Raw genomic sequence first — 20562 nt, 5'->3', positions numbered from 1 at the left:
TTGAGAACCACTGATTTAAAGGCTTGTATTCTTTTCGTCCTCCCAGAAAAAGACAGTGGTTAAGAGCATGGGCTTTGGAGCCAGGCTATTTAGATTCAAATCCTGGCTCTGTTGTTTCCTAACTATGCAAACAGGAATGCCATTAACCTCTCTGTGCTTTGGTGTCATTATCTGCAAAATGAGGATAATAGTACCTATGCCTCCTAGAATTGACGTGACTGAACTAGCATACAGTGATGTTGTCATCATTATCATTCTTTTGCAGTATGCTACAACCATATTCTCCTTGAAAGCAGTGATTTCAATGGTCAAAACTCTATTTTTCAATTCTTAGCAACGATTTTTCATAAATGAAAACCACCTGTATTACTTATTTCACACTCTATATTTTTGTCATGTTAAATTAAAGAAGGGAAGGAAGTTATGTATGATGATCGTAGGAATAATTTTGGGGAAATATCTTCTACATATAAGAAAAGTCTTTCTGCCAAGCCAATTAATCTTAGCGAATGATTTACAAAATTAAGAATCTTCTTTTCTCTTCTGTTAAAATCACATACCAGAGTAGTGAGTACCACTTTAGATGCAAGATGCCCGAGTTAATGGCCGTAGTGCTGGCCAAAACTCAGATAAGTAAAAATGACCTGGTAAGGGAGCTACTGATGTAGGAATAGAAACTAATATTCAGAGACCATTGTGGCCAAGCACTATGCTATATATACTCCATACATATCAAATGATCCCATCAGCTCTATGAAGCTTGTCTTATTATTAGTTTTACAGACGAAGAAACTGAAAATCAAAGAGATTAAATACTTTGTTCATGGGTACACAGCTCACAAAATTCAAGTCAGGATTTGAAGTTGGGTCTATATGACTTCAAAATCTTTGCTCTATATTTCTCTTCTTTTTTTTAATCCTCGCCCAAGGATATGCTATTGTTTTTTAATTGATTTTAGAGAGAGAAGAGGGGCGAGGTGGGGTAGGGGAGGCAGAGAGAGATCTCAATCGGTTGCCCTCTCGCACCCACCCCACCCGGGGATCGAACACGCAACCTAGGTATGTGCCATGGTGGGGAATCGAACCTCTCAACCAACTGAGCTGCCTGGTCAAGGCTCTATATTTCATTTTATCACAGTGCTCAAACAATTCATTAGACATCAGATTTCCTTTTCAACTTCTCTAAATGTCCTAGAATCCAGTAATTCTTCATGACGCACCCTTTCTTAACTTTCTCGATTCTTTGGGGAGGGTTAGACAAGCCTCTTTTTTTGCCATTCAATTTAATTTCCTCCTTTCCAAAGGAGTTCATAGCTCTTCCTTGAAAAGTAAAAAATCATAAAATTTCCATCATTTAAGGCTACTCCTTTATTGTCAATAAAAACTTATTTAATGTTAATATTAGTAATAACTATTAAGAAAGTTAAGAACCACAGAACTGGAAGAATGATTCTGAAGTCTTTCATTATAGACATTCAAATTCTACTGTATTCTATAAGGTTCTTCTGTATAGAATTATATGAGCGATAAGACTAAAGTCAAACAACTAGTCCAAGAATCGTAAGACAAAAAAGGGCTCAGATTTTACAAAATAGTCTAAGAAAGAATACTAAATCATTTGACTTTTCTGAAACAATCTAATCAGAAAGCACCGTGCCTCACAAATAGACGGGTACCAAGGCCTGCAGTAACAAAGGTATGTAATGCCATACGATAAATGTAACTCACCTTCTTTAAATATCAGTTACTGTTTGGGGGGGGGGAAATTATTTTTTAAAATTAAAACAAGCACATATGGAGAAAGAAAACTGCATGAAGGATGCTTTAAGAAACAAAAAGCAGAAAAACTCAGAGCATATTTAATTAAGTAAATGAGAACATCTCAGAATCAGATATTCCAAAATCATATCATAACCTTCCTATTAATCCATATTTTAATAAAGCCTACAGTATTACTTAAAGGATACCATGAAGTTAGCAAGCTCGTAGCACAAGAGTAGCTTGCACCACTGGGAAAAAACTAGAAGGTAGGCAATAGCACAAATGGAATTTGTCTAGAAGACAGAGAAAATTCACTAGCTAATCTTCTATTACACAGCTTGTTAAAGGCCCAACCAAGACGTATAGAGGAAACTGCTGCAGGGATGATAAGGTTTCTTCATAAACAGAACACAGCATAGGATGTAGAGGCAAATCTTATTCTCAAACAATAATCTAACTCCGTTTCAAAAATGTCTTTCTTCTGGGAAGAAATATCATTACCCTTTGCAGGAGCAGAAATGGAGAAATAAAAAATAATTCAAGTTTTAAAAAGCCAATTATTTTATTTATAAAAGGCTTTTACTACTATCTTCTTTTCAAAATTTTATTTGCATTTGAAAAGCAACAAGCAGAAATTCTTAACAAATTTGAATGTAAAAACAATGGAATATTTTCCTAAAGAACAAAGTATAAGGTATTCTTTCCTATAAGATTGCTGTATTTTTATTAGAATGTTTTGTTAACGTTATATTTAGTCCTACATATCACTGAATCTGCCTCTTCATTTAACAGAGATGTGGACATATTAATATGATTGTTCATTAATATGCAAATATGTGCATAAACTTTTTGTCTTATCTAAGTAAAATATTTGAGTTGACATTTTATGGCCTGTTATAATCCTCGATATCATTTAGACAGTCATCAATGTATGGCTATCTTTAAAGACCTAGTTCAACTCCCACACCTTCTTAAGTTCCAGGAGCCACAGGCTTCTTAAGTTCCTGGGCATTTAGGAAATGTGCCAAATATTTTCCAACCCTGATCATAAGCTTCTAAGAGACAAAGTCAGGACTTGTACAAGGTCTCCTGATTCCAATTTTACTGCTCTTTTTGGGTTAGTACAGGATCTCAAAAGCCGCTACCCCGGCTATATTGCATCCTACACTTTTCTGTATGTCATAGGAGGGGCACCAACTATAAAAGATGCTGTTCTCCACAAAGCATAACTTAAACCAATAATTTATGTTGATAACATTTTTAACAAGGGGAGTTTGGGGAAAGGGGTGAAGATTGGACAATAACCTGTAAATTTAAAAGCAAACAAAAATCAAAACCTACCCAACCTTCAAAACATAGGACAAACACGTCTCCTCTCTTGACACCTTCCTACCACCTCTCACTAACAACCACGTGCTCCCATTCCTAAAGCACTTTGTCCATACTAAGTACAGCTTGCCTCGCTATCTGTGGATACCCCTGTCTTCCCATTGTGACAGGAAGTTCCTGGAAGGCAGTATAAGCTCCAACACATTTAAAGGTAACTGCTTAAAGGCTTCAGCACCAAAAATACTCCTTCAATATAAAAAATACAAATATGAAGAATGAACACATGAATTAGCCATAACTGAGGATAAAGGAGGTCTCTCTTCACTCCCAGAGCAGCATCTAGATCAGTGGTTCTCAACCTTCCTAATGCCGCGACCTTTAATACCGTTCCTCATGTTGTGGTGACCCCCAATTTCATTGTTACAAATTGAACATAATTAAAGCATAGTGACTAATCACAAAAATATGTAGTTATATACGTGTTTTCCGATGGTTTTAGGCGACCCCTGTGAAAGGGTAGTTCAACCCCCAAAGGGGTCTCGACCCACAGGTTGAGAACCGCTGATCTAGATAATTCCACTGCTTACCTTTCATCTTTCAAACAATCAACCCTAGAAGATACCTACTAGGTCAGATATGCTACAGAAAGTAAATATACAACAGTTCTTATCCCAGACATGCTTAACAATCTAGCTGCAGGGATAAGACACCCAGATAAAACCAAGGCCCAAGCACAAAGCTAGAAGTAGCAGATATATAAATGGATATAGATTATTTCTTGGGAAGCATACTTCTATTTCAGAAAGGAAGAAAGTGGCCTCTAAAAGTGATTTTCCTCTGTCCTTGCTCTAAGAGACATGAGGAAATACAGCACATTGAATGTTAAGTCTCTTTATAATCATCTGGAAACTGTGCTTTGATTCACTTAAGAAGGCTGTGACATCAAAGAGCACTTCTCATTACTATCAATATGCCGCAGACCTCCTTAAAATCCTCTGTCATAAAAGAAGTCAGATGTGCCTCAGTCCCGTCCTGTGTGAATCCTCACTGCAGCTCCAGGCCCACATTCATGAAAGGCTTGTGGAAAGTTTCCTACGTGGACATCTCTCTACCTCAAACTCAATCTGCTCAAACCAAACTGCAAAATATATAATAATGACAAATATTATTTACCCTTATTAAATTACATAATAAAAAACTACAGGAAGTAATAATAACATTAAAGTAGATAATAAGTGAAATATTAATTTTCATTAGTCACAATGTACAAACTCTTCCCTGCATCTAGAGTCCCAGAATGAGTAAGCAGATTTTGTTAACTTCTTTGGCCAGCCAAAGATTTGTTTGAACTGCTCAGTAACATCTGGAGTTATCGGTGTACTTCCTAAGAAGTAGCACCAAAGAACACATTCGTTTTATATAATCAATCATATCTGGAAAATATCTCAAAATTGTATGTTCTAGATAATGCTGTGCTAGTGATATTATACACTTAAGAATGATTGAGCTAAATGTTTGGTGTCTTAAGAGGATTAAAAATTAACTATCTCCCCACCTCTTTTTTTGAGATGGTAGTCAAGTTTGCTTCCTGGATATTGATAGTTATGCCAAGAGGGTCTATAAAATAACAGGGTTCTGCCCAACACAAACTGTAGAAATAGAAAGAAACAGAATTTTGATTTTTAAATGAGTACTACCTATGAAAAACCAAATTGGTGGCAATGTAGCTTAAGGACTAATCAGGGGCCCCTGCTCCCTCTTTCATGCTAGTTGACAAGGTTTAACATATATGAAAAACAACCCATTACATTCTGAGTTTTGATTTTTTCAATAGTTGACAAGAATGCTACAATTTTATACTCCTAAAGACATCTGAAGAACCTATTATTAGAAAGGAAAAAAATCACATTTATTACACATTCTTTTACTATTATATTCACATTCAAATGTAAGGGCTATATATAAAAACGCATTATAGAAATTCTTCATTGTCAGAAAGTGACTGCTAGATGAATCATAACTTGTGAACATATATTTTAGATAGAAATCTCATTCCAATACAAATCTTCAAATCACAGAATGTCAGAGAAAGAAGTAATTTTAGAGATAATCTAGTTCCACTTCCCACTTTTATAGATGGAGAAACAAGCACAGAATAAATAAGTGGCTTAAATCAGGTCGTATTGTAAGCTATAACAAAAGTAAATGTGGAATGTAAGTCTCTTGATTCTTAATGCACAGTTCTTCCCACTTCACTCATTTAACAACACCTTGTATTCTTTTTTAAAAAGTATATATTTTATTGACTTTTTACAGAGAGGACGGGAGACGGATAGTTAGAAACACTGACGAGAGAGAAACATTGATCAGCTGCCTCTTGCACGCCCCCTACTGGGGATGTGCCCGCAACCGAGGTACATGCCCTTGACCGGAATTGAACCCGGGACCCTTCATTCCGAAGGCCGACCCTCTACCACTGAGCCAAACCGATCAGGGCTGCACCTTGTATTCTTAAGGCATTGTACTAGATCCCTTAAGGAATTTTTTTCTCTCAAGAAGACATTTCCTTAAGGGATATAGAAAAAAGCGTTATACAAAATTAGACAATAACAGTATTCATTAAAACTATTATTCTTGGCTATGGAAAACCAAAGAGAGGGGATGATTAAATTGGTAAATGAAAATGAAATTTTATCAATAATTATAGCTCAAAACAACAATGAGGTACCATCTCACACCTGTCAGACTGGCTATCATCAACAAATCAACAAACGACAAGTGCTGGAGAGGATGTGGAGAAAAAGGAACACTTGTGCACTGCTGGTGGGAATGCAGACTGGTGCAGCCACTATGGAAGACAGTATGGAGTTTCTTCAAAAAACTGAAAATGGAACTCCCATTTGACCCTGTGATCCCACTTCTAGGAATATATCCCAAGAAACCAGAAACACCAATCAGAAAGGATATATGCACCCCTATGTTCATAGCAGCACAATTCACCATAGCTAAGATCTGGAAACAGCCTAAGTGCCCATCAGTAGATGAATGGATTAGAAAACTGTGGTACATCTACACGATGGAATACTATGCTGCTCTAAAAAGGAAGGAACTCTTACCATTTGCAACGGCATGGATGGAACTGGAGAGCATTATGCTAAGTGAAATAAGCCAGTCAATGAAGGAAAAATACCACATGATCTCACTCATTCATGGATAATAGAAACCATTATAAACTTTTGAACAATAATAGATACAGAGGCAGAGCTGCCTCAAACAGATTGTCAAACTGCAGCGGGAAGGCTGGGGAGGGTGGGTGCAGGAGGTAGGGGGGTAAGAGATCAACCAAAGGACTTGTATGCATGCATATAAGCATAACCAATGGACATAAGACACCGGGGGATAGGGGAGGCTAGGGGACTGTCTAGGGCGGGGGGAAAAAATGGACACATATGTAATACCCTTTGTAATACTTTAAGCAATAATAAAAAAAAATAATAATTATAGTAAACTTAGGCAGACAACTAAAAGGCAGACATTGTAAAAATGGATTATAAAATAACAAGAAGACCCATATACTACAGATGCTGTCCCAAGAAACCCACTCTCATTATAGAGACATATATGGGGATAAGTGTATGGATGGAAAAAATAATACATAGGGAAAACGGTAAGCACATGAACGCTGTAATGGCTAAGTTAACATCAAATAAAGAAAACTTCAGGACTAACGGACATTTCACACGATAGAAAGGTACTCTCATAATGATATAAAGTTCAGACATCAAGAAAACAGCAATCCTAAGTGTATTTGCACCTAAAAACAGATTTTCAAAATAAATGGTCATAATATAACTGCTGGAGAAGCGGACAATTCTTCAACCATGGTTAGATATTTAATATCCCTCTCTTAGCAACTGACAGAACTAGACAGAAAACAAAACAAAACAAAAAACCCAAAGATAATTTGAACAATATGGTCAATCACCTTGACTTAACTGATTTATAGACCATTATATCCCACAACTGCAGAACAGACATTCTTGCAAATACACATATAGTATGTTTATTACCAAGAGACACCATGTATGCCACAAAATAATTATAATAAAAAAACATTAAAAAACTGAAATACAGAATAGACCCTATCTGACCAAAATGGAATTAAATTAGAAATCAGTAACAATGAGATATCAAGAAAAATGCATGTATTTGGAAATTTAAACAATGTTTTGAATTGAATAATTAAAATACAACATCAAAATGTGTGGGATTCAACTAAAACAGTGCTTAGAGGAAAACTTAAAGCTTTAAAGACTTATATTAGTAAAGGAAAAAAGATCTATAATGATGGCCAAGCTTCTACACTTTAATTAAGTCAATAAAGAGCAAAGTAAACCCCAAGAAAGTAGAAGATAAAAATAAAAGCAGAAAACAATGAAGTAAAGGACATAAACAAAAACAAAATTAATTCTCTAAAAAGAAAAACAAAATTGATAAATCTCTAATCAAGAAAAAAGAGAGAGACTATAGATTACCAATATCAGGATTTTAAGAGGGGTGATCACAACCATCCTACAGACATTGATAGCATAATAAATAATATTATGGACAACTTAATACCAGAAAGTTTGACAACTTGAATGAAGCAAATTCCCTGAAAAATGTAACTTACCAAAAGGAGACACAGATGAAACAGGTAATTTGAATATCCCTAAATCAGTGGTCCTCAACCTTGGCTGCACATTAGAATCACCTGGGAATCTTTTTAAAATCCTGATTTCTGGGCCTCATCCTCTGGAAATTGTTTCTTTGTTACTAATGTTGTGGCCTTACCCAATACATAACAAAGCAACAGAATTTCCAGAGGATGAGGCCCTGAAATCAGCATTTTAAAAAGATTCCCAGGTGATTCTAATGTGCAGCCAAGGTTGAGAACCACTGCCCTAAATCTATTAGAGGCACTGAATTAATCATCTATAGCCCTCCCATAAAGAAAATTCCAGCCTTGGATAGTTTTACCGGTGAGTTTTTACAGACATTCATGAAGACATAACATTCATCTTAGATGGAACTTTTCAGAAAATAAAGAAAATACCCCCCAAGTTTGTTTTATGGGGCTGGCATAACACTTATACCAAAACCTGACAAAGAAATTACAAATAAGGGTATTACAGACCACTTATTTCTCATGAACATGGACACAAAATGCTTTACAAAGTATCAGCAAGTTGAACCCAGTGATATATAAAAAGGAGGATACATTATGACCAAACAGGGTTTATCCTAGGAATACAAGATTAGTTTAATATTTTAAAAAATCAACCAAAGTTATCTACATTTCAGAATAAAGGAAAATCATGTGAGTATTTAAATAGATGCAGAAAAATCACATGATCATTTAAATAGATGATGCAGTGAAATCATTAGACAAATGAGTTAATGATAAAAACCTTTCTTCAATCTAATAAGGTATCTACAAAAAAACTCAAGTAACACTGCACTTAATACTAAAATATTAAAGTTTTCCCTGTTTTATTGTGAAAAGACAAAGAGGCCCGCTCTTACCACTTCTCTTTAACACTGTCCTGAATGTCATAGCCACTGCAATAAGGCAAGAAAAAGAAACGCAGGCAAATCCAAAAGGAAAACACACTACATGTGCAGATTACATGATTCTTTAAGAAGAAAATCTTAGATTTACAGAAACAACTTTTAGAACTAGGTAGTGAATTTCATAAGATCATATGAGGTTAATATACAAAAATCAACTGCATATCCATAAACAGTTGGCCCTCTGTATCCATAGGTTCCACTTGTGCAGACTCAACCGTGAATGAAAAATATTTGAAAAAAAAATCTTAAAGTTACGTTATTGTTGACATGTACTATGTAGTTAGGCCTATGGTGATTGCTGGATGTGTCTGTACTAAACACATACAAACTTTTTTCCTTGTCATTATCCCCTTAACAACTGTTTATATAGAATTTACACTGTATTAGGTATTGTCAGTATACAGGAAAGGTGATTTAAAGTATATGGGGAAATGTGCATAGATCATATGCAAACATCATGCCATTTATATAAGGGATTGAGCATCTGTGGATTTTGGTATCTGCAGGGGGGTCCTGAAACCAATCCCCCCATGGATACTGAGGAACAACTAAACTAGATGCAAACAATTTTTAAAAATTTTTTCACTTTCCATATCATCAACAAACATATTTTGGAATAAATTTAACAAAAGGCTTATAATATCTCTATACTGACTAATGCTAAGAGAAATTAAATAAAATCTAAGTAAATGAAGAGATGGACTATGTTCACAGGTTGGAAGACTCAGTATTGTTAAACTGTCAATTTTCTCCAAGTTGTTCTAAATTTTAACACAATCCCAATCTCATCACATTTTCTGGCTCCCTCAGGAAATGCTTTACTGTCTGTCAGAGTGAGAACAGAGCCCTCCTTCCTCAGTACCTCAAAGCTGGACTCTCAGCCCCACACAACTGCAGCTATCCTCACCATGAGTCCATCTGCCTTAACCTGCATACCTCCGACACCTGGACAATCCCTTGTACTCATGGGCCCGTTACAACCACTACCAAAGGGAAAGAGACCCTTGGGGGATATCAAGGGCATTCATGCTGGAAACTTTATTCTTGAGAAGTTCAATCTTCATTTCTGCTACAGTTGGAACTTCCAGAGGGAGGAGAGAGACCTGAGGGCTTGCACATTTTGGGGCCTGCTCAGATCCAAACCTTCACCCTCCCACTGCAACCTTGGCAGCAGAATACACTTAACCTAAAGCAGTATTAGGGGTTGAGGAAAACCTGGAGGGATGAGCATCTATGTGAATACATTATTTCTGTTTGATCCTGTGGCTCCATCTTATTCTGTCTTTATGACGGTGATGCAACTGAATACCTCCAGGGGAGAAAGAGGACTGGGTTTAGCAAAAATAATCATTTGTGAAATTAAAGTTTATTTAAGCACACACACAAAAAAAGCTCTGTACTTGCTAGAGCTCATCAAATGATACACTTAAGATCTTTGCATTTCATTGTATGTATACTAAATACAAAAGACACCACAAACAGCAAGCTAATTAAATGAAACGGACAAGCTAATTCTAAATTTTACATGGAAATACCAAGGGCCTAGCATATCCAAAACAATCTTGAATAACAATGACAGAGAAGATTTATACTATTTGACTTTAAAATACACGATAAAGCTGCAGTGATCAAGACAGTGTGGTAACTGTCAAAAGGATTGACAAATAGACCAGTGGAACAGAAGAGCCCAGTTTCCATTTATACAGTCAACTGAGTTTTGACAAAGGTGCCAATACAATCTGTGGGAAAGATAAGTTTTTAAGTGATACTGAAACAATTAGATCTCTACATAGGGGAAAAGAAGCATGGGCCCCTACCTCACACTACACATAAAACTATTTCAAGATGGATCATAAGCCTAAATGAAAGCTAAATACAAAAACTAGAAGAAAACAAGAGAGTATTTTCTTGCCCTGGGGATAGGCAAAGGTTTATTAGAGACGATACAGAAAGCAATAACTGTGGAAGAAAAACTGTTAAATTAGATTTCATCAAAATAAAAAGTTTCTGCTCAAAGATTATCATTAACATAATGAATAGACAAGCCACAAATTGGGTTTTCTATTTGCAAAATGGAGATCTGACAAAAGACTGCTACTCGGGGTATATATAACAGCTGACTAAAAAATAGGAAAATTTTAAAAGACACTTCACAAAGAAAATATACAGAAACATAAGCATATAATAATGTGCTCAACATCATTAGTCAGAAAAATGCAAATTAAAAGCACCATGAGACACCACCGCACACCCACTAGAATGGCTAATTAAAGACTGACAACAGCATATGCTGGTGAGGATGTGGAACAGCTGAATGCTCATATATTACTGGTAGGAGTACTAATGGTACAACCACTTTGGGAAAACCTCTGGCAGTTTCTTATAAAACTAAACACATGATGTAACAATTCGACGCCTAGTTATCATCCAATGCATATATTCACAAAAGACTTACGAGTATGTTTATTGAAATTTTATTCACAATAGCCACAAGCTGGAAACAGCCCAGTGTCCAACAACAGAACAAATAAACCAACTGACCTCTATGCAGACAATGGAATACTACTCAGCACTCAAAAGGTAACAACTACTGAAATATCCAACAATGTTGATGAACCTCAAAATCTTGTGTGCAACGAACAAGCCTTACACAGCAGAGTACAGGCATACTTCCTTTTATTGCACTTCACTGAACTGTATTTCACAGATACCGTATTTTTTGCAAATTGAAGGTTTGTGGTAACCCTGATTTCAGCAAGTCTATCGGCACCATTTTTCCAACAGACTCAGATGATGGTCAGTATTTTTACTTAAGGTATGTACATTGTTTTTTTAGACATAATGCTGTTGCATATTTAATTGATTACAGTATAGTATAAACATAACTTTTATATGCACAGGGAAATAAGATATATGTGACTCCCTTTCTTACAATATTCTTCATTTCACTGTGGTGGTCTGGAACCAAACCTACAGTATATCTGAGGTGTATGCTGTATGGTTTTACTTTATATAAAGTCCTAGAATAGGCAAAGCCAATTTACAGGAGGGGGAAAAAAGAGAGAACAATGGCTGCCTCTGGGAGGTACAGAGGGGAATTTACTGGGAAGGAGTACAAGGAAACTTTCTGGGATGATGGCAATGGTCTATTTTAAAAGGGTTTTTGCTGCACCAGTATCTTCTGTACTTGCTAGAGCTCATCAAATGATACACTTAAGATCTTTGCATTTCATTGTATGTATACTAAATACAAAAGACACCACAAACAGCAAACTAGTTAATGATGGGCATGATGATGTATTTGGGGAGAAGTGTACTGAAGTCTGCAACTTACTTTGAAATGCAACTCAAATAAAAGGGGGGGTGGAGAACAGATGGATGAATAGAATGGATAGTTGAATAAATATGTGATAAGCTAAACAAATACTGTAGAACACCACCATATGTACTAGTATGTGGTGTTCACTGGAAAATTCAATTTTTATTTGTTTGCAATAAAGTGGTGAAACAAAAACAACTAATGTATCTTTTTAAGATGACTAAGATTGTATCCTAGGTTGGGCGGCCAATGATAAGGATCCAGGTCAGCATCTACACAAATCAGGCTGAGCAGAGGAGGAAGTAGAAGGGGCCAATATATCAAGTGAGGGGTGGGGAAGTATGAGAGCCAAAGCCCAGAAACACGGCCCAGGGCAGCAAGGCAGCAGTCACTTTCGGACATTCTTAGGGGGCTTTTGCTTTCTTCAAAACTCTGCAAGTCTCTGGAATTATCATTCAGGCCTGATACCCAGCATTTCCTAGCACTTTAGCTTTTCTAATAAACGCAAGACATAGTTGAAGGATTCAAAGTCATTGATTGGGGTGGGAGGGGGAGGGAGGAAGGACTGGAAAGGAATTAAAAATTCTACAGGGAGGTCTGACTCACCCACTTCTTGATGGGTAACTACCCTTTTAAATTGCATCTTGTGAAAATGGCCAAGGAGCATTAAAGATGGAATGTAAAACTGCTTCTGGGCACAGCTGATTAAAAAGGAATAAAACTATTTTAAAAAGTTGTTCTGAGTTATTTGGCAAAATTTGCGTTTTGGTGAATGCATGACTCAGATCCCACTGCAGGTCCTTTTCATCTCCAGAGCTGTGACTTTTAGAGGACGATAGTCACCAGCAATTGTTGCTCTCTGGAGATGATTGCAGAGTCTCCGTCTGGCTGACAGAAATCAGTGATTATCACTTTGCTTGATTTAATGAGCCTGCACAGAAACCTTACCTGCTTTGTCCTTGAACTTCCTATTCACTCAGCTTTCCGATTTTTCCATCTGCAAGGATATAGCATACTTTTTGCTACTAACTTGCCTTCGATAATAAATAGGTTCACCTTTATAGGGCTTTTTCTTACTCTAACTTTTAATCTTTCAGATAAGAAACAAAACTTAATCAGATCAGACACATAACAAAACAGGGACACACAAGCTAACCCTAATTTGAACAGACTTTTAACCATAAAATTGTTGACTCATCTATCACAATATGTAATTTTTAATTGAATTTAAAATTAATCTTTGAACTAAAAATCTCCGCTAAGCTAATGGAACTATTACATCTGTATAGTTAGCAAGCAAAAAGAACTAATATCAAGGAATAGTAAAAGAAATATGAAGTTCATCACTTTCCACCTGAGAGGTCAGCTACCCTGGGTAACCCAACCAGTTTTCAGGAATATGCTCTGGACAAGATAACACAGAGAACAAGATAAATATCGCATCCAAAAATGTTGAAGAAAACACGTTATGTCCAAAACACAGTATCTCTGAACTGCTCTTCATTTCACAAAGATGTTAAGATCTGAAAATAGTTTTCTGTATCTCTAAGTCAGTGGTTCTCAACCTTCCTAATGCCACGACCCTTTAATACAGTTCTTCATGTTGTGGTGACTCCCAATTTCATTGTTACAAATTGAACATAATTAAAGCATAGTGATTAATCACAAAAACAGTATGTAATTATATATGTGTTTTCCGATGGTCTTAGGCGACCCCTGTGAAAGGGTCGTTCGACCCCCAAAGGGGTCGCGACCCACAGGCTGAGAACCGCTGCTCTAAGTGCTATAGCACAAACCAGGCTACTGTTTCTTCAAATTATATGACGTTTCCCTCAAAAACAAATACCAACTCTTATCTCAGCAAAGCAAATAAGATGCCACAAATCGGCTTTTTTGTTTTGTTTTGTTTTTAGATTATCTCATAAAAGCACAGAGACTAGGAGAAAAGAGCAAAACCCGTCCAGTATGGCTTGGCAGGGTTTTATGGCTCCCAGATTGTACTTTCTTACTTCCCAAGAGCCATTCATGAGATTTGTTGCAATGATGACTCAAATTATATATAAATTTTAATCTGAAAGTAGAGTCTGTTGCCCTCTTGAGGTAAATTGAAGAACAGAAAGAAAACAATGCTATCTTTGCCTAGAACATTTACACAGAGAAGCTTTCTTCTCCAAAGGGCTTTTTCTACAAACATATTGTGCTCTGAAGCTAGCTAGTTGTAATATAAAACTCCATTTTCACCCCAATAACAGATAATTTACAAATACCACTAGGCATCAGAATATTTCTGCAAAAATAAAGCTAACCTTTCTTTACACCAAGAATAAAGAGAAATTTTTAAAGCTTCAATGGATGAAAATGTCAAACCAGGTGCATCCTAAAAATTCATTATGCAGCTCTTCAGTAGGCCTAGCTAATATGATTCAGGGGACCTAAACTGTAGACTGAAAAGCACTGTGGCAAGCTTTTATAGGGCTTGTGGGGGGTTGGGGGACAAGGCAAATCCCATATATTTTTATAGTTCAATTCCACTTAATATGCAAGGTCTGCAACACAAGAATAGCTGCACTGAAAAAAAAAAGTATGTAATATATAAGCGTGGGTAGAAAAGTTTAATAGTCTTGATAGATTATCCTGCTAGGGAATTAATTTTAGTAACTAACCCTCTGAGGTACTGTTCCTATTTCAATGTCACAGGGCCTTGAATGAATTAAGGTTCTTTTTCCTCAAATTACATCTTATTCTAAGCTATCATTTGATTTTCAGTATTATTAAGAATGAGTTGGATGACATCATTACTCCTCTAAAGTTTGAAAGACTTCAGCACTTGACTGATAAGCATGACTCATATTCATGAATGATCAAGGTTTTGAATGAGCAATAAAAATATGGTCACCATCTCATCCTGCTTCTATGTCCCCTGCAGGCAGAAGAGATCACAGTGGCCAGCTGTTAGGTCTAAATTCATGGATACAGAATTAACCTGTCACTGTATCTGAGGCGATCAAAGTAGGATGCTCACACGCTCTCTCCCAGTGCTGAGCTCTTTACACAGGCCCCTCGAGCTACTGTTGGTATTTATTTCAACTTATGAAAAAGCCTCTCTTTTTTTTTTCTTTCATTTTTTACAACCCTAAAGGAGAGTCAAAGAAGTTAAGGGGGTAGGGGAAGTAGGAGGGCACAAAAAGACACTCCTAGCACCAATTTCTTAATATTATGAGCAGATAATCCCAAAATTTGCACTGTCAGCCCAGGCATCTTTTGTATAGCCTACCTGACATCCAACTGGATATATCCTAAGCATTTCAAACTTAGCCTATCTAAAAAAACAGAAAACATGTTCTCTCATAAACCAGTTCTTCCCTCTGTCTTTTCCACCTCAGTATACGTTGGTGGAAAGTACCCATTGTTCTCACAACCCAAACCTGAGTGCCATCCTTGACGCCTTCCTCTTTCTTACTCCCAACCTGATCCAAAGTCCTGTCAGTTGCAACAACAAATACAGGTCTAATCCACCCTCTCTTCTCCATCATTACTATCACCACTCTCACCTGAGCAAGGATGGACACAACAGTCTTCTCTCTGGTTTCCTACTTTGACTTTTGTATCCCACCTAATCCAGAGATTTTCAACAGGTGTGCTGCAAGGATTTTTAAAACATGCAATACCTGACTATTTAGTCCGGAGCACTGACCTCTTTTCCCTTAGATTATCAAATTAAAAAAATGATAGCAGCCAACACAAAATAGCCAACCGGTGTGAATGAATCAAAATTATACCTTTTGCCCTAGCTGGTTTGGCTCGGTGGATAGAGCGTCGGCCTGCGGACTGAAGGGTCCCTGGTTCGATTCCTGTTAGGGGCATGTACCTTGGTTGCAGGCACATCCCCAGTAGAGGGTGTGCGGGAGGCAGCTGATCGATGTTTCTCTCTCATCGATGTCTCTAACTCTCTATCCCTCTCCCTTCCTCTCTGTAAAAAATCAATAAAATATATATTTTAAAAAATTATACCTTTTATTTTCAGAATGGCCAAAAACATATATTTTGGTGTGCCATAGAATTTTAGCAGTTTATGTGTGCCATGAGATGAAAAAGGTTGAAAATCACTGCTCTAATCCATTAGTCAGTCAATAGTCAGAATGACCATCTTACTTATGACCCTGAATATGTCACTCTCCTGCTTAAAACCACTCATCAACTTCCTACCTCATTTCAAATAAAATTTTAGTTCCCCTAGAGGAGTGGTCAGCAAACTGTGGCTCGGCAAACCGTGGCTCGCGAGCCACATGGGGCTCTTTGGCCCTTTGAGTGTGGCTCTTCCACAAAATACCGACTTCTGCATATAGGCCACGAAGTTCCAATTGCACTGTACGTGCGCGCCCGCACATGGTATTTTGTGGAAGAGCCACACTCAAGGGGCCAAAGAGCCGCATGTGGCTTGCGAGCCGTGTTTTGCCGACCACGGCCCTAGAGTTTACAAAATTTGGAAGCTTTTGGCCTCCTCTCTGTTCCTAGAACAGCCCAACTTCTTCCTCATTTTAGTGCCTTTCTCTTATTTTTTTCTGCTCTTGGCCTGAGTCTTCCTCACACTTCAGATCTCAGCTTAAATATCACCACTTTGTCTAGAGAGTAACTCTGTTTATTCTCTAGCGCCATAGTCTATTTCCATCACAGCAGTTACTGTTGATTATTTGTTGAACTAGTAGTATTAAGTACCACGAGGGCAAGGACAGCATCTGTCTTGTTCACCACGTTGTTCCCAGTGCCTTTATCAGTGCATAGCATCTAGTGTGCCCTCAATAAACATTCCGTCACCCTAGCCGGTTTGGCTCAGTGGATAGAGCGTCGGCCTGTGGACTGAAGGGTCCTGGGTTCAATTCTGGTCAAGGGCGCATGCCCGGGTTGTGGGCTTGATCCCCAGTAGGGGGCATGCAGGAGGCAGCCAATCAATGATCCTCTCTCATCATTGATATTTCTATCTCTCTCTCTCCCTTCCTCTATGAAATCAATAAAAATATATTAAACAAACAAAACAAATACCATCAATAAGAGGGACTAGCAAGGTGTCCCTGAAACTTCTGAAAATAAAAATTATTTTAAGATTTTCACTTCTTGCCCTAGCCAGTTTGGCTCAGTGGATAGAGTGCCAGCCTGTGGACCGAAGGGTCCCGGGTTCAATTCCAGTCAAGGGCACGCACTTCAGTTGCAGGCTCCTGACTCTGGTCAGGACCATGTGGGAGGCAACCAATCTATGTGTCTCTCTCACATCGGTGTTTCTGTCTCTCCCTCTCCCTTCCATTCTTTCTAAAAATCAATGGAAAAAATTTCCCTGAGTGAGGATTAAAAAAAAAAAAAAAAAAAGGAAAATAAATAAATAAATAAATAAGACTTTCACTTCTTAATTCATTGAATTATATATGAAACTTTAGAATTCTTCTTGCTAAAAATTGAGATATGAAGCATCAAAAGAATGCATAATTCTGTTTTGTCAACTAGACTTTGGAATAAATAAATGATCAATTCAAACACATTATTTAATAATTACTAAAAAGTAGCTATTTATAAAGAAAATAATGGTTACTTAATACTAGTCACTTGTTGTGTTGATTTTATAGCAGCTAAACGTTTCAGAGTACCCAGGGCTCTTATGCGGTGGGCTAAAAACTCAACTCGCTCAATCAAAACTACTCCTGCCTGCAGTTTAGACCAGCCTACGGCTAAAAAGAGCTTCAGAGGGATCTTGTGAACCACTCTTTCTCTTGAGAATGCTAATGTCAACAAACCATACTCACTTAAAAAAAGAGAATTATTTAAATGGAAATAATCCATTCCCACAAAACAGAACTACAAGAACTAGGGATGTGTGAGAAGATACATGTTAACTTAAACTTATTGTGGTAACCATGTAAGTCAAATCAGTTGCTGTACACCATAGCATATACAGTGATATGTCAATATATCTCAATAAAACTGGGAAAAATAATGTATTACAATCCATCAAAAGCAAATAAAAATCATGAAATCTCCCATTTCTCGCCCCCCCACCAAAAAAAAAAAAAAAAAAGGAAAGAAAGGAAGAAAGGAAGAGGAATGTAGATGTAGAGCCAAAGGGATTCTCATAGGCTGCTGCTGGGAAGATAAACTGACAACCACTTTGGGGAATATGACAAGATAATGATTTCTTACTTGACTGCCTCGTAAATATTGTTAGAGGTATGTCCTGACAAGGCATCATGTAAGTTGCGTATAAAATAATCTCTGTATTCTTCAGGAAGGGCCATAAATGTTCCACCCATCACAATAAACTCCACTTTATCCACACTGTGACCAAGCTGTTTCAACTGAAAGACATAAATTAATCAACATTAAAAGGATACAATCATTATCCTAAGAGAGTACTGCAAATTTCTAATTTTATTTTGCAGTGTTTTCATCAGTATAGTTTAAAAATGAGAAGCAATTAAACATACTTAAGTTCTGTGGATTAAAAAAAAAGACTCCAGATTCTGAAATAAAAAAAAATAGTAAAGCTCAAATAAGGAGGGAGAGTGAAACTATCTCAGTGATGGCGAACCTATGACACGTGTGTCAGAGGTGACACGCGAACGCATTTTTTTTGTTGATTTTTTTTGTTAAATGGCATTTAAATATATAAAATAAATATCAAAAATATAAGTCTTTGTTTTACTATGGCTGCAAATATCAAAAAAGTTCTATATGTGACACGGCACCAGAGTTAAGTTAGGGTTTTTCAAAATGCTGACACGCCGAGCTCAAAAGGTTCGCCATCACTACTCTATCTATATAATAGAGGAATATGCAAATTAGCCAGGATGCCATAACATCACAACCAAACAGCAGGGACCTGAGGCTGCATGGCCCCTGACCAGGGCGAGGGACCTCAGGCCGTGCCCCCCACCCCAGTACTGGGCCGGGGGACCTCAGGCTGTGCCCCCTGCCCAAAGGGGCTTGGCGGGGGTGGGGCCGGCCAGGTCTGGGTCTCACCCAATGGGGGTGGGGCTGGCCGGGTGTGGGTCTCCTGCGTTTTTGAAGCACGTGCGGGTGGTGGGCGGGGACTTGACTCTAGGTCCCGTGGTGCGCCCCAGACTGACAGGAGGGAGAGTTTCATACACATTCTACTAATTTTCTTTCATGCCTGACACTTCTATTATAAAGGGCAAATAGCAATATTAAAATATTTCCTCTAATTAATTCCCTTTTAATGTGCACAAATTTCATGTTCCGGGCCACTAGTTAAAAATAATAAACAAGAAGCTTGATGTTAATACCTACAGAGTTCAGTGGAAATTTTAAAAACACATAGAATATAAACTAGAAAGCAGTAAAGGCAAATATAAGCAACTATGTATCAATCATGTATTTTATGCCAGACTCTGTGGTGAGCCTTGGGGACAAAGGAGATCATTCATGCAGCATAATCAGGACTTGATGCAAATGAAAGAAAAAGAACACTATATTAAAAACAGAAATTAAGAAAGCAGTTGTAAATTAAAACTTTAAAGTTTTAAATCAATTGTGAGGATTCTCGACATAGGTGGAACCTCAAGCCTGCTTTCCGGGAGGAAAATAAAAATCTGATTGATAAAATATGAAGTATAATGCCTCTACTATCAGAGATGCAAATGGTACAGATCTTTGATTTTATCAACCACAATAAGCCAAGATTCTACTTTTCAAAAACAGGTATTTAAATTTCTTGCCATATCTTAGGCTTGAAAAAAACTGGATTAAGTTGCTACCAAGTTATGAACTCAAATGAATGTACTATGTAAAGGATGTGTATGCTTAATATTTGTTTCTTAAAATGGCAAATAATTTATACATATATACATCTTTATGTATGTATACATATTTACATAGCCATATGTATAAATATATCATATGCATATATATTTTTAAAATATATATATAAGTATGTTTATATATATGTATATAAATCAAGACTAAAAGAATATTCTGTATGTCTATGGTTTGCAAGGGATACACAACAAAATCATCCTGGTATATTTTTCAGAGTATCTTGGCAGGACCCCAAACCAGGCGTAAGGAGAACATCCAGAGGTAAAGATCTGGCTCATGTTTTGGAAAAGCTGTGATGATTCTAGTAATTTATAGTTAAAAAAAAAAAAAATAACCACTGCTCTATGGTAGTTCTAAATCTTTTAAATCCATGCTCTTTTTTGGTAAACAAAAACATTTTACACAGTATTAAAACATTTTAAATAAATTAAATATAAATATCATGGCTAAAAAAGGAAATCCAAGCAATGGTCAGTTTAGAACATGCTTTTCCAAACTACGCAGACTCCCTGCCCCCAGTGGGGTCCTCTCCTATAGCTGACCATCCCGATCCACACATGCTTGGGTGACAGTGAAGAGAAAATCAGAACCGGATGGTCTTCACTAATAGTGACCATTAGATAAACACAGAGTGACTTGCTATGGTACATATTACAGTTGAGATTTTGTGGTTGCCCTACTAGATGTTACTATGACTACTGCACACAGTGTTCACGTAT

At 37.1% G+C, this 20562-nt stretch overlaps 1 protein-coding gene across 1 annotated transcript in view; it reads right to left on the bottom strand.

Annotated features, from left to right (window-relative positions):
• The window catches only part of ELP3 (elongator acetyltransferase complex subunit 3), a 98171-nt gene that overhangs the window by 59853 nt on the left and 17756 nt on the right, over positions 1-20562 (bottom strand). The window contains exon 7 of the mRNA XM_059697554.1: positions 18209-18363. Coding sequence (XP_059553537.1) covers positions 18209-18363 — 155 coding nt within the window. The remainder of the gene's footprint in view (positions 1-18208; positions 18364-20562) is intronic.

The sequence above is a fragment of the Myotis daubentonii genome, chromosome 5 (assembly GCF_963259705.1).
Source record: "Myotis daubentonii chromosome 5, mMyoDau2.1, whole genome shotgun sequence".
In the NCBI taxonomy this organism is placed as follows: Eukaryota; Metazoa; Chordata; class Mammalia; order Chiroptera; family Vespertilionidae; genus Myotis; species Myotis daubentonii.
Note: the sequence above shows the minus strand (reverse complement) of the source record. Positions and strands in the feature narration are given on the sequence as shown.